This window comes from Gambusia affinis, linkage group LG08 (genome assembly GCF_019740435.1).
Source record: "Gambusia affinis linkage group LG08, SWU_Gaff_1.0, whole genome shotgun sequence".
NCBI classification, from domain to species: domain Eukaryota; kingdom Metazoa; phylum Chordata; class Actinopteri; order Cyprinodontiformes; family Poeciliidae; genus Gambusia; species Gambusia affinis.
In genome coordinates this window covers 28,343,886-28,360,067 of record NC_057875.1, presented here as the reverse complement: position 1 = coordinate 28,360,067, position 16,182 = coordinate 28,343,886, and the positions used below count along the sequence as shown (strand labels likewise).

The 16,182-nt window shown below is 38.1% G+C and overlaps 1 protein-coding gene across 3 annotated transcripts in view; it reads left to right on the top strand.

The window, feature by feature from the left end:
• Positions 1-1,513: 1,513 nt before the first annotated feature.
• ripor1 (RHO family interacting cell polarization regulator 1) overlaps positions 1,514-16,182 on the top strand; it is a 40,451-nt gene continuing 25,782 nt past the window's right edge. The window contains exon 1 of one of the 3 annotated variants that reach the window (XM_044125629.1): positions 1,514-1,621. Coding sequence is in view for 1 of the 3 variants with exons in the window: in XM_044125627.1 (XP_043981562.1) it covers positions 12,805-12,823 (19 nt within the window). In the remaining 2 variants the exon portion in view is untranslated. Of the gene's footprint in view, positions 1,622-6,392; positions 6,552-12,366; positions 12,824-16,182 lie in introns of those variants that run through there. The other 2 variants (XM_044125628.1, XM_044125627.1) reach the window with 2 other exon arrangements.

Sequence of the window (16,182 nt, the reverse complement as noted above, 5' to 3'; positions counted from 1 at the left end):
GTGTGCAATTCATCAATCCATAGGAGTATAACAGTAGATTTTGTCTCTGTGCCAAAATACATCACTGATGGAGAGAAAATGACAGAATAATTCTAAAGCAGTCAATATTTTGCTAAGATACAGAGCTAAATGTTTTCCAGTGACAGTGTTTTAACTACTGTTAATAAAGTTAGCTAAAAATATTGTTGAAATGCATTCACCAACTTATTCATACCTCTGACTAATTTATGTTCAAAATTATTTTTCTCTACCTAAGTTTGCTTCTAACAGAAAATAATTGTACCAAATCACAACAACATTTATTTCAGTACGGCCCATCCAGAAGATGGGATGCCTGTGGCCGCTGCCACTGAGGGCCCTTTAGAACTAAGTTCACCTCATGATTCGACGTCTGTATCAGAAATAACATGAAAATGCTGTTTTCTGTATGAATCCTTCAGTCTCACATTGTTGAGAAAAGTCAGAAAGAGTCCGGTTCACAATTTCCCACATGTTGTTTAGGTGACACAGCAGCAGCTGGTAAGATGATATTCATGTATAACATGTAACTCCATTTTCTGGAGTTGTTTATAATATGTCTCTGTGGGATGCATAACTGACAACTCTTTAACACATACTTAAATAAGTAAGTACGTTATTTAAGCAATAAATACAGAATGCAGATTAAGCAAGCCCAAAGGTTAAAGATTGATTGAAGTCAAAATTTTGAGACAAAATCAATGAATATATTTCTATGTATAAATATTTATATTGGAAAGTGGTTGGAGACTAAAACAGGATGATTCTGGGGAAAACAAACTGTTTGAGGCTGTCAAAGATTGAGACTGAAGCGGAGGAAGAGGTGTACCTTCCAGCAGGACAACGACCATAAACATACACTACAGTGGGATGTTTTACATCAAACAATATTCATGTACTACAGAGGCCTAGTCAAAGTCTGAACCCAACTGAGCTGTTATGGCAAGACTTGAAAACTATTGTTCAGAGATGCTTTCCATCAATAATCTGAGAGAGCTTCAGCTAATTTGCAACTAGGAATATTCAGACATTTCAGGCACTAGTAGACTCACTGCATGTGCAAAGCAGGTAGAGACAGAAAAAAGTTCAAATGGGCATAAAAGCTGTAGAATGTAGTGTTTATTTAGTTCAAGATTTCATACTTTAATAGATCAACTAGATTTTTTAAAAATCAGTTTTTCTTAACAAGCTTACAAGGATTTAATAAATTCTATTTCTAAAAACATTAAATGACCACGTTAAATCAGCTTTTTTTCATTCCATTGATGAATTTCAATGATCAAACTAACTGACCAGTTCTTGTTCGGAGGTTTTTAGGTGAAGCTGATTAATGTTAGTTTTAAAGGGCAGTGACGTTCACCTTATGCACCATTAAACAAAGGAGCACCCGGTAACGTTCGAAGCTGTTTTATTTTGAAAGAGCCTAAAGGAAGTTGACATGTTGAGTGTGTTCTTTACTTTGTTTTAAATTCAGCGGTAATAAGTGTTTAGTCAGGTGAACTTGTAAGGCGGCAGAGAGAAGAGGAGCAATCTGAGGCATCAGGACAGATCCGGGACAGCGGGGACAGGACAGGAGGAGACAGCAGGTCATCGCTGCAGACATGTAGGTTCCACCTTTCATTCTCCTGGCAGTGTTTGTATGAAAGCTGCTGAAGCATCAGCCTGTCCCAGCTCTCTGTCAGGTCTGATGGACCAGATCTGATGTTCTGTTTCTGGACGGAGCGTCTCTACCTGTTGTCCCGAACCGGGAGCCCAACATGTCCGGTCCTGCAGGGACAACTCAGCCCATCATGTGGCTGTTTAAACCTGACAGCAACACTAGAGGTCTGCTGTCCCGCTGCGGGTCCTCACCCAAGGGAACACCTGGTGTTTAACAGCACTGTGCTTCCTTTTGAAATTCTGTTTAATTCAAATATTCTTATATATACATATAATGATGTTTATTTATTTAAATATATCTTCAGTTCATAGTAATTATGCTTTTGAGATGTCCCTTAATGTCACACATTAAGGCAGCTATTTTTAGTCTGGCAGCATAATAACCTATTATGAGAAATGGAGTGTCACAAGTTTTAAAACAGAAATGTTGTCATTACTGGAGCCTTTACAGAATGGTGACACACTGGTTTACTCAGACTGGTCATTCCAGATCCAGCTGGCTGTATGAATACGGCTCAGTGATTCTTGAGATAAGGGACAAAATGGGTTCAAATTCCCCCCCCCCCCCCCCCCAAAACAATGTAATTATTCCTCAAGCTTGTGTAATCAAATATGACAAATAATGTTTTGGAAATGTAAAGATGCTAAAGTGCAGGCACCCAATTGCAATATTTTTTTTAAATTACATTTTTAATGGACCTGTCCCAGAACTTTGTCAACACCATCTGACAAAAATAAATATAAAACAATTTTTTAATGATCCTAATTGTGATAATTCTTCTCAGTTATACAGACAAATGCTTCTCCAGAAACAAAATAAATATTATTTAAAACAAAAAACAACATAAAGTCCATCTGACAGAGTTGATACAGAACTGACAGTGGTGAGAAATTAGTGAGTAAAAAGAAATACTTGATGCATGTGAAGCCATTTATTTAAAATACATTCAAATGAATTCACTGCACACACTGTATAAATTAAGAACCCGGGGTGAGAGAAGGTGAGTAAGACTGAGACGAATAATGTCCTGAATCAGAGCCATGATAGTTCTGCATCTTCAAACTTAAGGAGTTTCACAGATGGGTCTGCTGAGGAGTGATCATGTAGATACAGGGATAATATGAGTAGGGGGAAAACGCCTTGAGATTCCCCAGAGGAGCTGGAAGAAGTGGCTGGGGAGAGGGAAATCTGGGCCTCACTTCTTAAGCTGCTACCCTCACGACTCGATCCCGGATAAGTGGAAGATGGATGGATGGATGGATGGATGGGTGGGTGGATGGATAGATGGATGGATGGATGAATGGATATTCAACAACAATTTGGCAACAATGCCAGGTTGTCTAAAACATTGTAAATTCCTAACAGGGAAGCAAAACAGTAGGCGTCCTGACCAGAAGATCATCTTGATTTCAGTGCAGAAGAGCAGCAACTCAACTCTAAACCCTATTGGTTGACAGAGCTCCTCATCCTCTCTCTAAGGCTGGATGCAGTCATCTTAGGAAGTTCATTTCAATCAAATGTATTAAGGATGTTGATCTTTCAGTCATGATCAAAGTGCAAAGTGTGGAGAGTAGGTCCTCTGCATGGTGGAAATATGGACCGCACACGCCGTTGATGCAGAAGGACACTTTATAGAAAATATTAGCTACAACAGGTTTGTCATTAAAAACTCATGTTTTTGCCATCATTTTAATTTTATCGTAAACAAGACCACAAACATCCAGCGACTTTATTCAAAACCAGATTTGGCCCTCCTATTGACTTACCTTGGCTAAACAAAACAAGTGATCTTAAAGAAAGAATGATTTGTCTCATTCTTCTGTTGCTGAGAACAGACAAACCCTGTTTCAGGATCAAGAAAGATGAAAATGTAGAAAAGTGTTTGCCTTTCTTTTAATGAGGCAGATGTATGAGTTTCAGATTGTTTGTTTCAGTGCTATATCCGTGTTTTGTTTATTCTCGAGGAAGCAAAAAAAAGACAGTCATATTAATTTAGTATTTTGATTTATAAAAACATTAAGATTGTTGTGGTCAGTGAAATATAAATATTTGGTTTCCAAGATAAGTTTTAATTTATTTAGAAATGGTTGGAATATAGGACTCATGACTGTAGCCCTGGATTTAACACAACAGTCTAAAGATTCACAAACAGAATATCTAATTAAATTCTTTTGAAGTGATTAATTTATACCTCACAATAGCACAAAGCCCATTGGCCTAGAGCACTTTTTAAACTTTACAAGCGTTTCATAACTTTTCAGTGACTCATAAAGTGTCAGTCAACACTTCCTGACAATCTGGAAAAGCTTCCTTAAATGTCAACATATTGCAACAGAAAAGTACAACCTCAACACATGTTTGAAATACTTTACATGCCAACTTATTCAGACGTTTGAGAAGTTGGAGTAAATCATTGTTCTTTGCTGCTGGGATTCCTACATGTGGCTCTGCTGTATGGAACCTACTTTATCTAAGCTCAAACTCATGTTCCTCTGGTGGACAAAAGCAGACAGTTCTCCCTAAATAATGCTACAGCTCATTATTCCAAGATGCCATGAGTCCAATGGCAGTGTCCTGATGGCAGGTGCAGATGTTGTATGATTGTGTAATGAGCTACAAGAAACCCACCATTTGTGTTTTAAAGCTGCAGTATGTAACTTGTGTTAAGATATATTTGGTCAGACTGTCTGAACAAATATTTCCATGTTGTGACAGTATAACTTGAGACAAATTATCTGTGAAATGATTGATCTCTTCCACCTCTCTGAGCAGTGCTCTTTCAGTGCTGTCTGAAAGAGCACTGCTTCAGACTAAAAACAACCAATCAGGGCCAGGAGGGGGGTCTTATTACTAAGGGCCTCTTCCAGGCTCTGATTGGTTGTTTCTAAATGAGCTGTGTATTTGCACAGATGACAGATGACCATAGGGAGAAGGCAGAGAAGTTTGATTCTTTTCACAGATTATCTGTGTCATACAATGCCGTCATTAAATAGCCATGATAGTTTTAACAAATTTACATGCAGAAAATAAATTATTATTAATAATAATAATAATAATAATAATAATAATAATAATAATAATAATAATAATAATAATAATAATAATAATAATAATAATAATAATAATAATAATAATAATAATTTTACATGTGTTACTTAATGCAACTTTGATGTGATCTCTGGAATTTTTTTGTGAGCCCTGACCTACCCACCTCTTCCAAAGTCAGGTTACTGTGTGTATTACCATGGAAACCAGGTGATATGACCGCCAGCTTCAAGTGGGAAATCGGCTGGTCAACTTGGTTGTTTGAAGGATTGTGATATAAGTTTTAGTTTTGCCCTACACTGTTCTCTATTGGTGTGACATGTTTAAAACAGCTTCAGTAATGCAATTCACTGGGTTTGTGTGGATGAGATTAGTTTATAGAAATGAATGTCTTTGCTACATCGTTTTAAAAAGAACCGGCTATGTGAGGACTAGGCCTCAGTCTGCTGATGTCAGTCACTGTCAGATGCTTCAGCAGCTGCCTGGATCACAATCACTGCCCTCATGGTCAGGGGGCTGGATAGGGTGAAAAAGCTATGACAATTCCAAGGGCCCCTGACCAACAAGGGGCCCTCCACAATTTATTTATGTTTTTTTGTTCATAGAAATTTTAAAAGCTGCAGTATGTAACTTTTATAAAATAATTTTTTCTTTTTTTTTTACATATTTAAAACTGATGGGTGAGATACTCTAAAAATATTGTAAACGCGGCTGCGTGGGGGTGCCCAATTTCATTTATTGTCATGGGGCCCAAGATTCCTGGCAGCGCCCCTGCTCATGGTGCCTCTGCCGACATGGCCTCTGGTTTCTGTTTTTGACATGTTGTTATGAAACAGCCATCATTAGTGTGCATGTGTTCCAGACTGAAGTATCATGTTGTTTTGGCATCAGTTAATTTTTTACGTATTGTCTGCTGAACTGTTTCGTCAGAGTTCTGGCTATTTAATGTTAGAGTGTCTGGAAAACTTTCCTTCTATCTGCATTTAGATTTCAGTGTATCTAAATAAACATGTTAAAAGGATTGGTTGGGGTTTTTTTAAAATAATGATTCAGTAAAAATCTATGAGAAGTGATTATCTTACTTGTGACAGATAGTTATCTTGGTTTCATTGCTTAGAAAAATCATGTTTTGATCCAGGATGTGTATAGTATCAGTTCATCTTATCACACTGGATGTTTGAGTCTCTGAGTGGCTGGTCACCTGTCAAAGCTGTTCAACCTGAAATTCTTAACCTGGTGCATCTCACCTCTAAATCAGCTTTTCAAGCTGTCCTGTTTAACATTGCTGCAATAAAGATGAATGCTGTAACAGGTGATAATATTTAGCTTGGGCAGAATGTGGGAATTCGCCCCCACACTCTCCTGCATGCTGTTGCTTTCTCTGTGAAATGAACAGGAAGCCCATTTTTCTTTTTTGAGGGCCATATTGTCCGATTACCTATTTTAGCTAATGATCAAGCCTGAGCTAACAAGCTGCCTGAATCAGATCCAGATGCGCTCAACCTGTAAGACCATTTTGTTTTTCAGTTTTCTCTCTCTTTCTTTCCCTTTAACAAATATTTACCATTCTGACTAAGGTAATATTTGCTCTGCCAGTCAGCAGGTTGTGAGATTAAAGGACCCCTTCCAAAAGCATTTCAACCAGAATCATGGATTTTGTCGACTTATAGGCTGTTACCAGCTATATACTGTACACATCTTCTGTGCTGGGCATTTTTGCTGGTTATACATGTGAAACCTTTGGGACACGTGTAGCTTGTTGCCTGGGAGTGAGAGCAGCTGCTGGGAAAGAACGTGCTGGTCTGGAAAGAGTCTTCAGTTAGTTCAGGTAATCACATATTTTTACCACCTGGCATGATTTTTAATCCTTTTTTATGTCTCATCCAGAGTATTGATGTTGCTTTCTGCTACGTTCAGATTTCTAAGTGAGAAAAATCAGTTTTGAAGCTTTGGCGTCAGTTGATTTATTTTTAGCCTTTTCTTGTTAGTTGAAAACATACTTAAAAATCCTTTACTGACCTAGAAACACATCTTTGAAAACAATATTTGCATATTTGAGCCTTCTTCTTAACTCCTGTAGCTCAGCGTCAGACTCAGGTCTCCACCGCTGCTGGTGAATGGAGCTGATAACAGTTTGACTTTTTACTCACTTTTTTCAACTGACTCAGTGGAGAGAAGATCTGAGGAGTTTCCTGCTTTGGATAAAAAAAATTTAATTATAATTTTCAGCAGCTGTGGAAAATACACAGTAATGAACAGGATAATATTGCCTTTTGAAGTCTGTTTGATTTCAAAGTCTGTTTGATTTCTTTATCAATTGAAGGTGACTCTGATCCTTTGTTGTCCATGCTTGTACTTCCTTGAGAATTTTTTGTTTTTCCTTGATTTGTTTCCTGGACAGAAGTGACCATATGCTGCCTGCCTGGACTGTTTTTATTTAAATCACTTGTATAGTACTTTAGGAGAACCTTTTACACTTTATTTACCACTTCACTTTAAGCATACATTTGCACATAACCATTTGCACACAAGAAGTTTTAACTATTTAATATTTATTGAGTGTTTCAATATTTAGCATGTAGCCTTTTGTTCCAGGTATAAGGTTGTAGCAATGTGACCTTTAGCAGCAGGATTTTCAGTACAGATGAAGGTCGAGGCAGAGTAAAGCACTAAAGGTTTATTCATCTCTAGGACATCAGGAACATCTCTAAAGGCACAACTGTAGTCTTAAACAATCTCAGCTGTGGAAGACCAAACCACCTTTAATTCACAGCGGACTTCACCAATTTACAATTTACACCAATTTGAATAAAATGTATTTTACCAAATACAAACACACGTTCTTATTTACTTTTTATAAATATTTCATATTTTATTCTTACACCATACCAAATACATCAGCACACCATATTACTATAACAGATAATCAGTAAGACAACGTTAATCAAATAAATATTTTGCTTTCACCATTTATTCCGTGGTGTAAAGTTCTAACTAAAATGCTGGATTTAATTGCAGAGGAAACCACAGTAGTAGTGGGTACATTAGTAGTAGCAGGGGACTCAGAAGCTGTAGTACAGTAATGGGAGAGGCGGAGGAATCTCTGCTCTCCACACTGAGCAGCATGAATCCCTGCTATCTGGAGAGCCGACACGGCTGGATCTAACCAGTCAGGCTTTTATTGATCGTTTATCAAACAAAAAACAAACTTGGTGTGTTTTTAATCACTGAGGAACTTGGGATTCTTCAAGTAAAAAAACAAAAACAAAACAAAAACAAATAAAGAAAGGACATTCAACCCACGCAAACAAAAAGGTTTGACATTTCTAACTCCCAGTTTATGTGTTTTGAAACATTAAAAACTCTGTAGTTTTATGTAAGAAAATATAGCAAAGAGGGAACCACCTTGGAAGACTTTTACTTTGAAAAGTACTTACGGTAAATACTAATCTGTGTTACCTGGAAAGTTACATAATGACCAGAATTTTTTCATAGACAGTTAGGCTGGTTTCACCGCATTGCTCCCAGCAGAGCTGTTTTATTGTATCTGAATCATTCCACCTGAGCATTGGCTAACAGGAAACACCTTGCTCATCTGGTCTCATCTTCCCCCTTCCTTTAGTCTCTTCTGCCCATCAAAACTTTGGTTGTCAATATATTTACAGATTGAAAAGTTTTAAGATTTATTCAAGTTTATAACCACAGATAAATGACTGTCCAGATCGATCCGATCAAGCGAAAAGAGGAGCACTTAGATCCAGGTCAAGCTGCTACTGAATGCATTGGAAAAGAGCAAAGGAGATCCTTGTTAGTACTTGTAGATGTTCATGTGTGCTGCTGTAGAGACTGTTGTTTGGCTTTGTCTTTCAAAATAACCATATTGTCTCTCTTGGTGGATTGACTGACATAATGTAGTACCATGAGTAAGATGGGTACTCAGGCTATGATAGGTAAGCCAAGCAGTGTCTTGTTGTAGTTATTAGTGATAGAAGCAGCTCTATCAGGGCTAGGATTGTGGAATGTTAAGAGAATTCCTCGTCTCCCCCACAGGGAGAGCTGCTGTTATCTCCGAGGCCTGCTCTACCACTGCACATAGTTCATGCCTGTCAATCTATGTTGCTGTTTCTGCTGCTGACAGGGCTGGAGGGCTGTGCTGATCTGAGACTTAAACAGACCAGAGGAGAGAAGGTCGCTGATTATCAAGCATGTTATGAAATAATCAAATTTGCTGCTATTTTACAATCCATCCATCCATTTTCTGTTCGCTGTTGTCCCTAATGGGGTCGGGAGGGTTGCTGGTGTCTATCTCCAGCTACGTTCCGGGTGAGAGGCGGGGTCACTTTGGACAGGTCGCCAGTTTGTCGCAGGGCAACACAGAGACACACAGGACACACAACCAGTCACACACTCACTCACACCTAGGGAGAATTTAGAGAGACCAATCAACCTGACAGTCATGTTTTTGGACTGTGGGAGGAAGCCGGAGAACCCAGAGAGAACTATTTTACTAAATAAACAGTTTATTTTCCATAGCAACCTGGCTGCAGACTGCTTTAAAGATCAAAAAGCTGAGATGGGTTAGCTCCATAATTTTTCAATGTTAACACCTCTGAAATCTAGAATTGTAAGATTAAGAGATAAATTATTTTCATTATATTTTGTCAACAAGATGTTGAGAAACATCCATGCATTTAAGTTCAGTTGATTACTGTGACAGTGTCTTTACAGGTCTGCCTAAAAGAACCTATCAGAGGTCTCCTGAAGGTCAGGGGCCCCTTTAAATGACTGAATTGTAAGTTTTAGACCATAGATCTAAAACTTCAGCATTTGTTTATTGATAATGACAATGCTATTAAATCTGATTTAATGGTTTCAGCAGAAATAAATACAAACATTAATTGTACATTGAGGATTTAATTGAGAAGTTTACTTTGTAAAAGTGCACAAAATAATCTTGATAGTTTGATAGTTATTGTATTACCATTGTTACAATCTGATCCTGGCTGTAATCAATCAATCAATCAATCAATCAATAAAATTTTATTTGTATAGTACATTTCAGCATCAAGGCATTTCAAAGTGCTTTACATCAAATCAAACACAAAAACACAATGCAACATAGAATCAACATCAAGTCAGATTCCGTCAATAAATTTGCAATTGGTTACGTTTCAAATACAACTCTAAACAAGTGCAGAGCAGATCTTTATCACAGGCCAAATTTCTATCATTTCTACAGTATACTGTCTATATCATGCATTCCCAGTAGAGAGTGAAAAGGAATAATGACTGATCCCAGGGACCTTGCAGGAGAGAGTGACCTTTCACTATTATGAAACTTAAAAAAGACTTTGCAGTAGGTTTTTTTTTTTTTTTTTTTTTTTGCAGTTTTGTTATTTATAAATGTAGTTCTGAGTGGTTTTGTTGTGGCAGATTAAACTCCTTACTGTAGCATCTGATTTGTGTTCTTGTTTCACAAGAAGCAGCTTAACTTGCAGGGCTGACCTAATGGCACAGCTACTTTGCATGCACTACCTCTGACCATAGAGCCAAGGACCAGTCACTGTACAGTGACTTCCAGTTACAGTTCAACATGTAAAATGATGCTGAATGCCACCTATCTGTTTGAGCTCTTTGCAATGAGTACATTGCAAAGTATATGTTTATTACCAAACACCATTACTATTGGAGGCTCACTGGCAACCAAGTTTCATTTTCTACTTTTCTTCAGGTGTTGTGTGGCTCTGTCTGACCATGTTATACTGACTACATGTTAGTAAGTAGCCCAGAGCTCTCCAGCGACAGCTAAGCCGCTTACTGGCCAGCTGGAGATTAACTGGAAAGTCCCCATTTCATAGGGGTCCACAAACAGACACAACACATGCACACTTGCACAGAGCCAGTCATGTAGGGCTTAGTAAGGCAGGAACAATCTGCCAGCTCAGTATCAGTATCAAGCTTTTTGTACCCCTCTAGAATAAATAAAGTGATTGAATAGGACAGAGGTCTGCGATCTGTGGCCCCACACCCTCATTTGACTTTTTGGGCCCTTTATAGAGGCTCCTAGCATTGCATAAAAATCTGTGCAGAACAATAATAAAAAATACTCTGTTCTTCACAGAAATGCCATCTATTGTACAAGTCAATCAATAGTCCCGGGGTATTATTTATTTATTGAATTAATCACTCTTTCTTGTTTCATTGGTTTAACACAATCTCAAGTAACCTTATTCTAATGAAAATATTTTTTCTGTTCAAAACTTAGAAGGAGAAATTAAAATTATATTTAGTTTGATCAAGCAAACTTTTTTTTACATTTCAAGTGTCAAAGGCTGCAGTATGTTTCTTCTGGGGGTCCTGGATGGTTTATGCCTCCATACAAACTTTACCAGGGAGAAGGGAGCACAAAAATGGCTCTTTGGATGGTGAAGCTTGCTGACCCCCTGGGTTAGATCGACTGAGAAGGAAAAACAAAGTCTTGAGTGACAAGTTACAAACTATTAAGTTTGGCAACTTTTGTCAAACACAAATGTTTCTCCAAAATTTTACTTCTCAAGCTAAATCTATGTTTAATGTTTAAAAATTGCATGACTGGTTGCCTCCTCACAGGAAGGTCTTCAGTTCAATTTCAGGCTGGAGTTTTTCTGTGTGAAGTTGTCATGTTGATGATGTGACAGTGATTAGTGAGGCAGTGTAGGGCTGCGGAGTGTTTAAGCAGAAAAGCAATGTCCACAGTGTGGCCATTATATAAGTATATATAGTATGTATAATCAGGCATAAACTGCAATATTAATATTAAATATCAATATTAGCTTGAATTTTTATATTGGTGCACCTATGTCTTTGACAGATGGCTTAGTTAAAAATATGTTTAATACCTGTCTAAAAATTATTACTTAAAAGTAGTTTATATATATATCGATTGATAGATATACAGTGCAGGTAAAGACATACCCCAAAATACAAAATACATAGCTCCAATTAAAGTGGTAGTTTTGATTCATTTGGACTGAATAGAAATATGTGCCACACTTTTCAGATTTAAGATTGTTAAACACTCTGAGAACTATGCGTCATTTTATTTTCATTTCACCAATTCACAACAAAATTCACTTTTGTTGTGAATTTAGCGGATAAACCCAGCCCCAGATCAGATGCCACAAAGCAAATGTAGACTAAACTCTAAGTGTTTAACCAGAATAACCATTTCTATCTTGGTTTGGAGAACTACTATGTGGTGTCCATAAAGTCCATCCAGTTGGAGATGAATTCACCATTCTGTGGGCCGCTGTCCAGTTCTCCACAGAAAGCTAGTTAATTATTTTTCCGTTGTTTTTTTTAAACTCTTTACTCATCAGAAACCTTTGATTTTTAAAAACCCCTACCCATCTTTAAGCAGCTGTACACTGAACCTAATTTAAACATCCACCTGCACAAAAATAGTTACTATTATTGTCTAAATGTTTTTGAAATGCCTAAAATTTTAGACAAAATGCTATTTGAAAATTAGCATTTTACAAAGATCTCTCCTGAAGTGTTTATCATATTTCTCTTTCTTTCTATTCTACTTTGTGTCCACAGTGTATTTTAGCATTTCTATCGAAGGCAGAAATATAAGGGAATATGTCATTATATTGAAAACAATACATCCAGTCAAGAGAGGGAGGGACAGGAAAAAAGAGTGATGTCAGCAGGGAAGAAGAGAAGGGAGGACTGCCTTGCTTTTTCCTGTCTCCAGCCCCCTCCTCCCTCCTCCTCTTATCAGCGTGCCAGAGAGAGAAAGGCGATCAGTAGGAGAAGTAGACGGATTAACAACTAGCACTGAGGCCATGGGACAAGATAAAATAAAAAAAAAGCTGGGATTGACTGCATAGAAGTGAAGGAAACAGCACTTTTATACTGACCAATACTTAAAGATCAGCAGATGCCAACAGGCGGGAAGAAGAAACCAAATAAGGAAAGTAAAATTAGACAAGAAGTTCAGGCATAAGGGTCAACGCTAGCAGAGAGGAACTGGCGCTTTATCAGGAAGCAGGTGGAGCCATTACAGAGAGACACCGGTGTCCAGCATCACAACTACCATGTACAGTGGATATGGAGGTATGACCAGCTTACTGGTACTGTCTGAAATGTTTAACTGTGTGTGCAGGATGGCTTCAGGTTGATGGTTTACAGGTCTGTAACTTATGAAGTGAGTTCCTTCCAAAAAGCTGAAATTCTAATTATTCAAAGGCCTAAAAAGAGGACAGCAATAGACCATCTATCTTATAATGTTTTCTCATGGAACACATTATAACATTACAGTCAATAAATGTAGAACATTACATTTATTGACTCGGTTTAATAGGTTGTCCCACTCTGGTCACATGGCTGTAAATGACCACGCCACTGCCAGCACATAGTCACAGCCTGGTTCTGTTTAGATCCAGTTTACAGAATCTAAACAGATATAGTCTGTTTAGACTATATCTATATCTAATCTCACCACAGTTGTGGTGAGATTAGATTAATCTCACCACAACTGTGCGATATGATTCATCCAGTAACAACACTCCACTCATCGAAGCCGGCCCTCAGCCTAGACAAAGATTTGATTTCTGGTGTTTGATGATGATGATGATGATGATGATAGTATTTCTTGACTTGTTGGCTACGTTTGTCACACCGTTGTTTTGCTCTCTGGTAACTGATCAGCCACCAGAACATCCAGCTGCATCTCTGTCACCTGTTTGTCAGTCTGGATTTGGAAATCTAAACTTGTCATTCCAGTCCTAAATTATGGTGTCTTGTTTTTGCTGTGGACCCTCCAACAGATGTTACTGTAAACCATCGCAACTTTGGTGTTTTCTGTAGATTTTTCCAGCCTGCATTGTGCAGCTCACAGCCTCAGGGCCTCCTGGACGGCCTGGATCAGGGGCCCGGGATGGTGTGGCAGACCTTGATATGCTGCGCTTCACTATGTTGTAACTGCTACTCTGCTCATGTTGAGACTTTTCTTTCTTTGTCCTTTTCTTCCATTTCAGATTAATGCTATTACATGAAATCCCTCCACACTTTCTTCATATCCTTAGATAGATCATTTTTACCACAGTATTTTTTTAACACTGTATTTTTTATACAGTTTTATAAAGAAAGTTATTTATAAAATTGTGTGTTCATAAGGAAAATACACTTTTCTTTATGAAAACTGTGTTTATATTTTAGTTACTTGCTTAAATCAGTCTTTACTAGGGTTTGAAATGATCTGGTTTGTGTACAGTTATCCAAACAAAGCTTACTCTTAGCGTATTTTATAATTTGGTTGTTCCATATTTTCTGAAAATGCAGCAGGGTTTGTCTCTGTGACTCAGTTTAGCCAGAACTGAACTGAACTATTCTGTTTCCGGGCCCTGCCCCTCACAGGATGTTACTCCCCCTGGGATTTCCTTCTCCTAAAGGCAGTGACGTGAAGTGTTCATTTTTTTCAGCCAGTAGGTTTGGTCATTTGATGAAACCTCTCCAAGATCTTTTTTCAGTGGGTCATGCAGTAAGTTGTTGTTGTTTTTTTTTTGTTTGTCACATTTCAGTGGTAGTTGTCACATTTCAGATTCCAAGCTACAAACGGCTGCTTATTTTAAACAACTAGTTCAGAAATTCCAGATTTATCAAAGGGTCTATACAGAACGCGATGGCTGTCAATAAAAGTAAACAGAGGTTGGAGCAAGTTTTTGTGTGTTTTGTTTTTGCAAAGACAACAACCCTGGACAGACACAGTGAGCTAAGTGGATGGAATCTGTAGACCTGGGAGGGTCATTATTGTGCTGTTAACACTGTGAGGGGTTGGAAGGTGTGTGTATATGTGTGTGTGATCAGAGGAAAGAATGGTTATCCAGAAAGGTCTGGGAGATAAAGGTCAGACTGTTCAAACAAAGGCTGTAGTGTCACATGCTCCATCAGCTCAGAGGCCTTCAGTGTGGCACATCCAGTGGTGATGTGGGATCATCAGGAGCTGTGACTGGAATCTGTTATCAATGGATAGAACTGATCAGGTATGTAACTGCAGTTTGTAACATATTTCACCTGAGATTACTTCACTTTGCTCTTAATGAAGCTGATAGGATTTGATTATTAACTGAAATAAAGCCAAGCTCTGACCTAAATTTTTACTCTAACATTCTCATAGAGCAGGCAAACAGTTTTTATGACACATAACTTTGAGGAACCGAAGGAGGAAACCTAGTGTGACCAAGCCGTCTATCAACACTTCCTGCTGGTCCAGTTCATTCCACTTAAATGTGTTCACCTCGCTAAACTTCCACTCCTCCTCTGTCACTTGGGTAGTTAAAATATGCCAAGTCAGCAAATAATGGATTCCTTCTAAAACGTGTAATATAGAAAGTTTGTTCTGCTTGTTTCTTTAATACAGACTACTTTTCTAAAAGGATTAGATGAAAATTCTTCTGCTATAACGAAGGTTTTCCTTTAGTTTTAGTAGAGTTGACCTTTTCTCGTCAGCCTTTTTGGGCTATCTTCCTATGCTAGGTTTCCTGTCAAAGGAAGCAGTAACATCTGACTTCCTGTAGAATTTTGACATTTCCTGTGCTGTTTGACAGACAGTGTGTAAAGCCTCTCTGAGCACTTTAAGAGAACAGGATACCGGATACTGGAAAGGATAAGGTCAGAAAACAGTGCTTGCTCTTAGAAAAAATATTTGCTGACTTAAACGGAACAATGTTCCACATGAAGAGTTTCAACCATGGTAGAACATCAATAAAAATACATTAAGGATTAACAGCTGGATGAAATGTAAGCAAAAAACTTATTGAACCTTATAAAGTTCCTTTAGGTCATTACATTAAGACATTCTGGATTGCCTACACTGTTTTCTAATCAGTTGTGTTTATCCACAGCAACATATGATACCATACAGTGCCTCAGAGATACTCTTGCCTCAGAACCTTTTCACATTTTGTCACATTACAATCAAAACATTTTGGGGGGATTACATGCGATAGGCTGTGTAAGACAAAAGCATAAGAAGTCCAGTTTTTGTTTACTATGTAGGAAACAGAGCAAAAATATGAAAGAAGGCTCTGCAGGGCTTCCCCCAGAAAAACTGCTTAGACCAGTGGTAGGGACACCACCGGACTTAGCAGGTTCACAGCTGCCCACAGTGTGTTTGTGTTAAAAATGATCAAAGTTACAAAAATCCGAAGGTGCACGAGCAGGCAGCATAATTTGGAAATAATAGCGTCTGGGGCCAACAGCCAGGTACAGTTCTAGATCTAGCTGAGACCTTAGTCCTCTAACCCTGGAAATGTTCTTCAGGTGATAGAAGGCCAACATTGTAACTGTCTTTATGTGATTCTGAAGGTTCAGGTCAGAGTCCATCTCTACACCCAGATTTCAGCCTGATCTCTAGTTTCCAGCAGTAATAACTGAAGCTGTGTGTTGACTCTAGATCACATGTGTCAAACTCA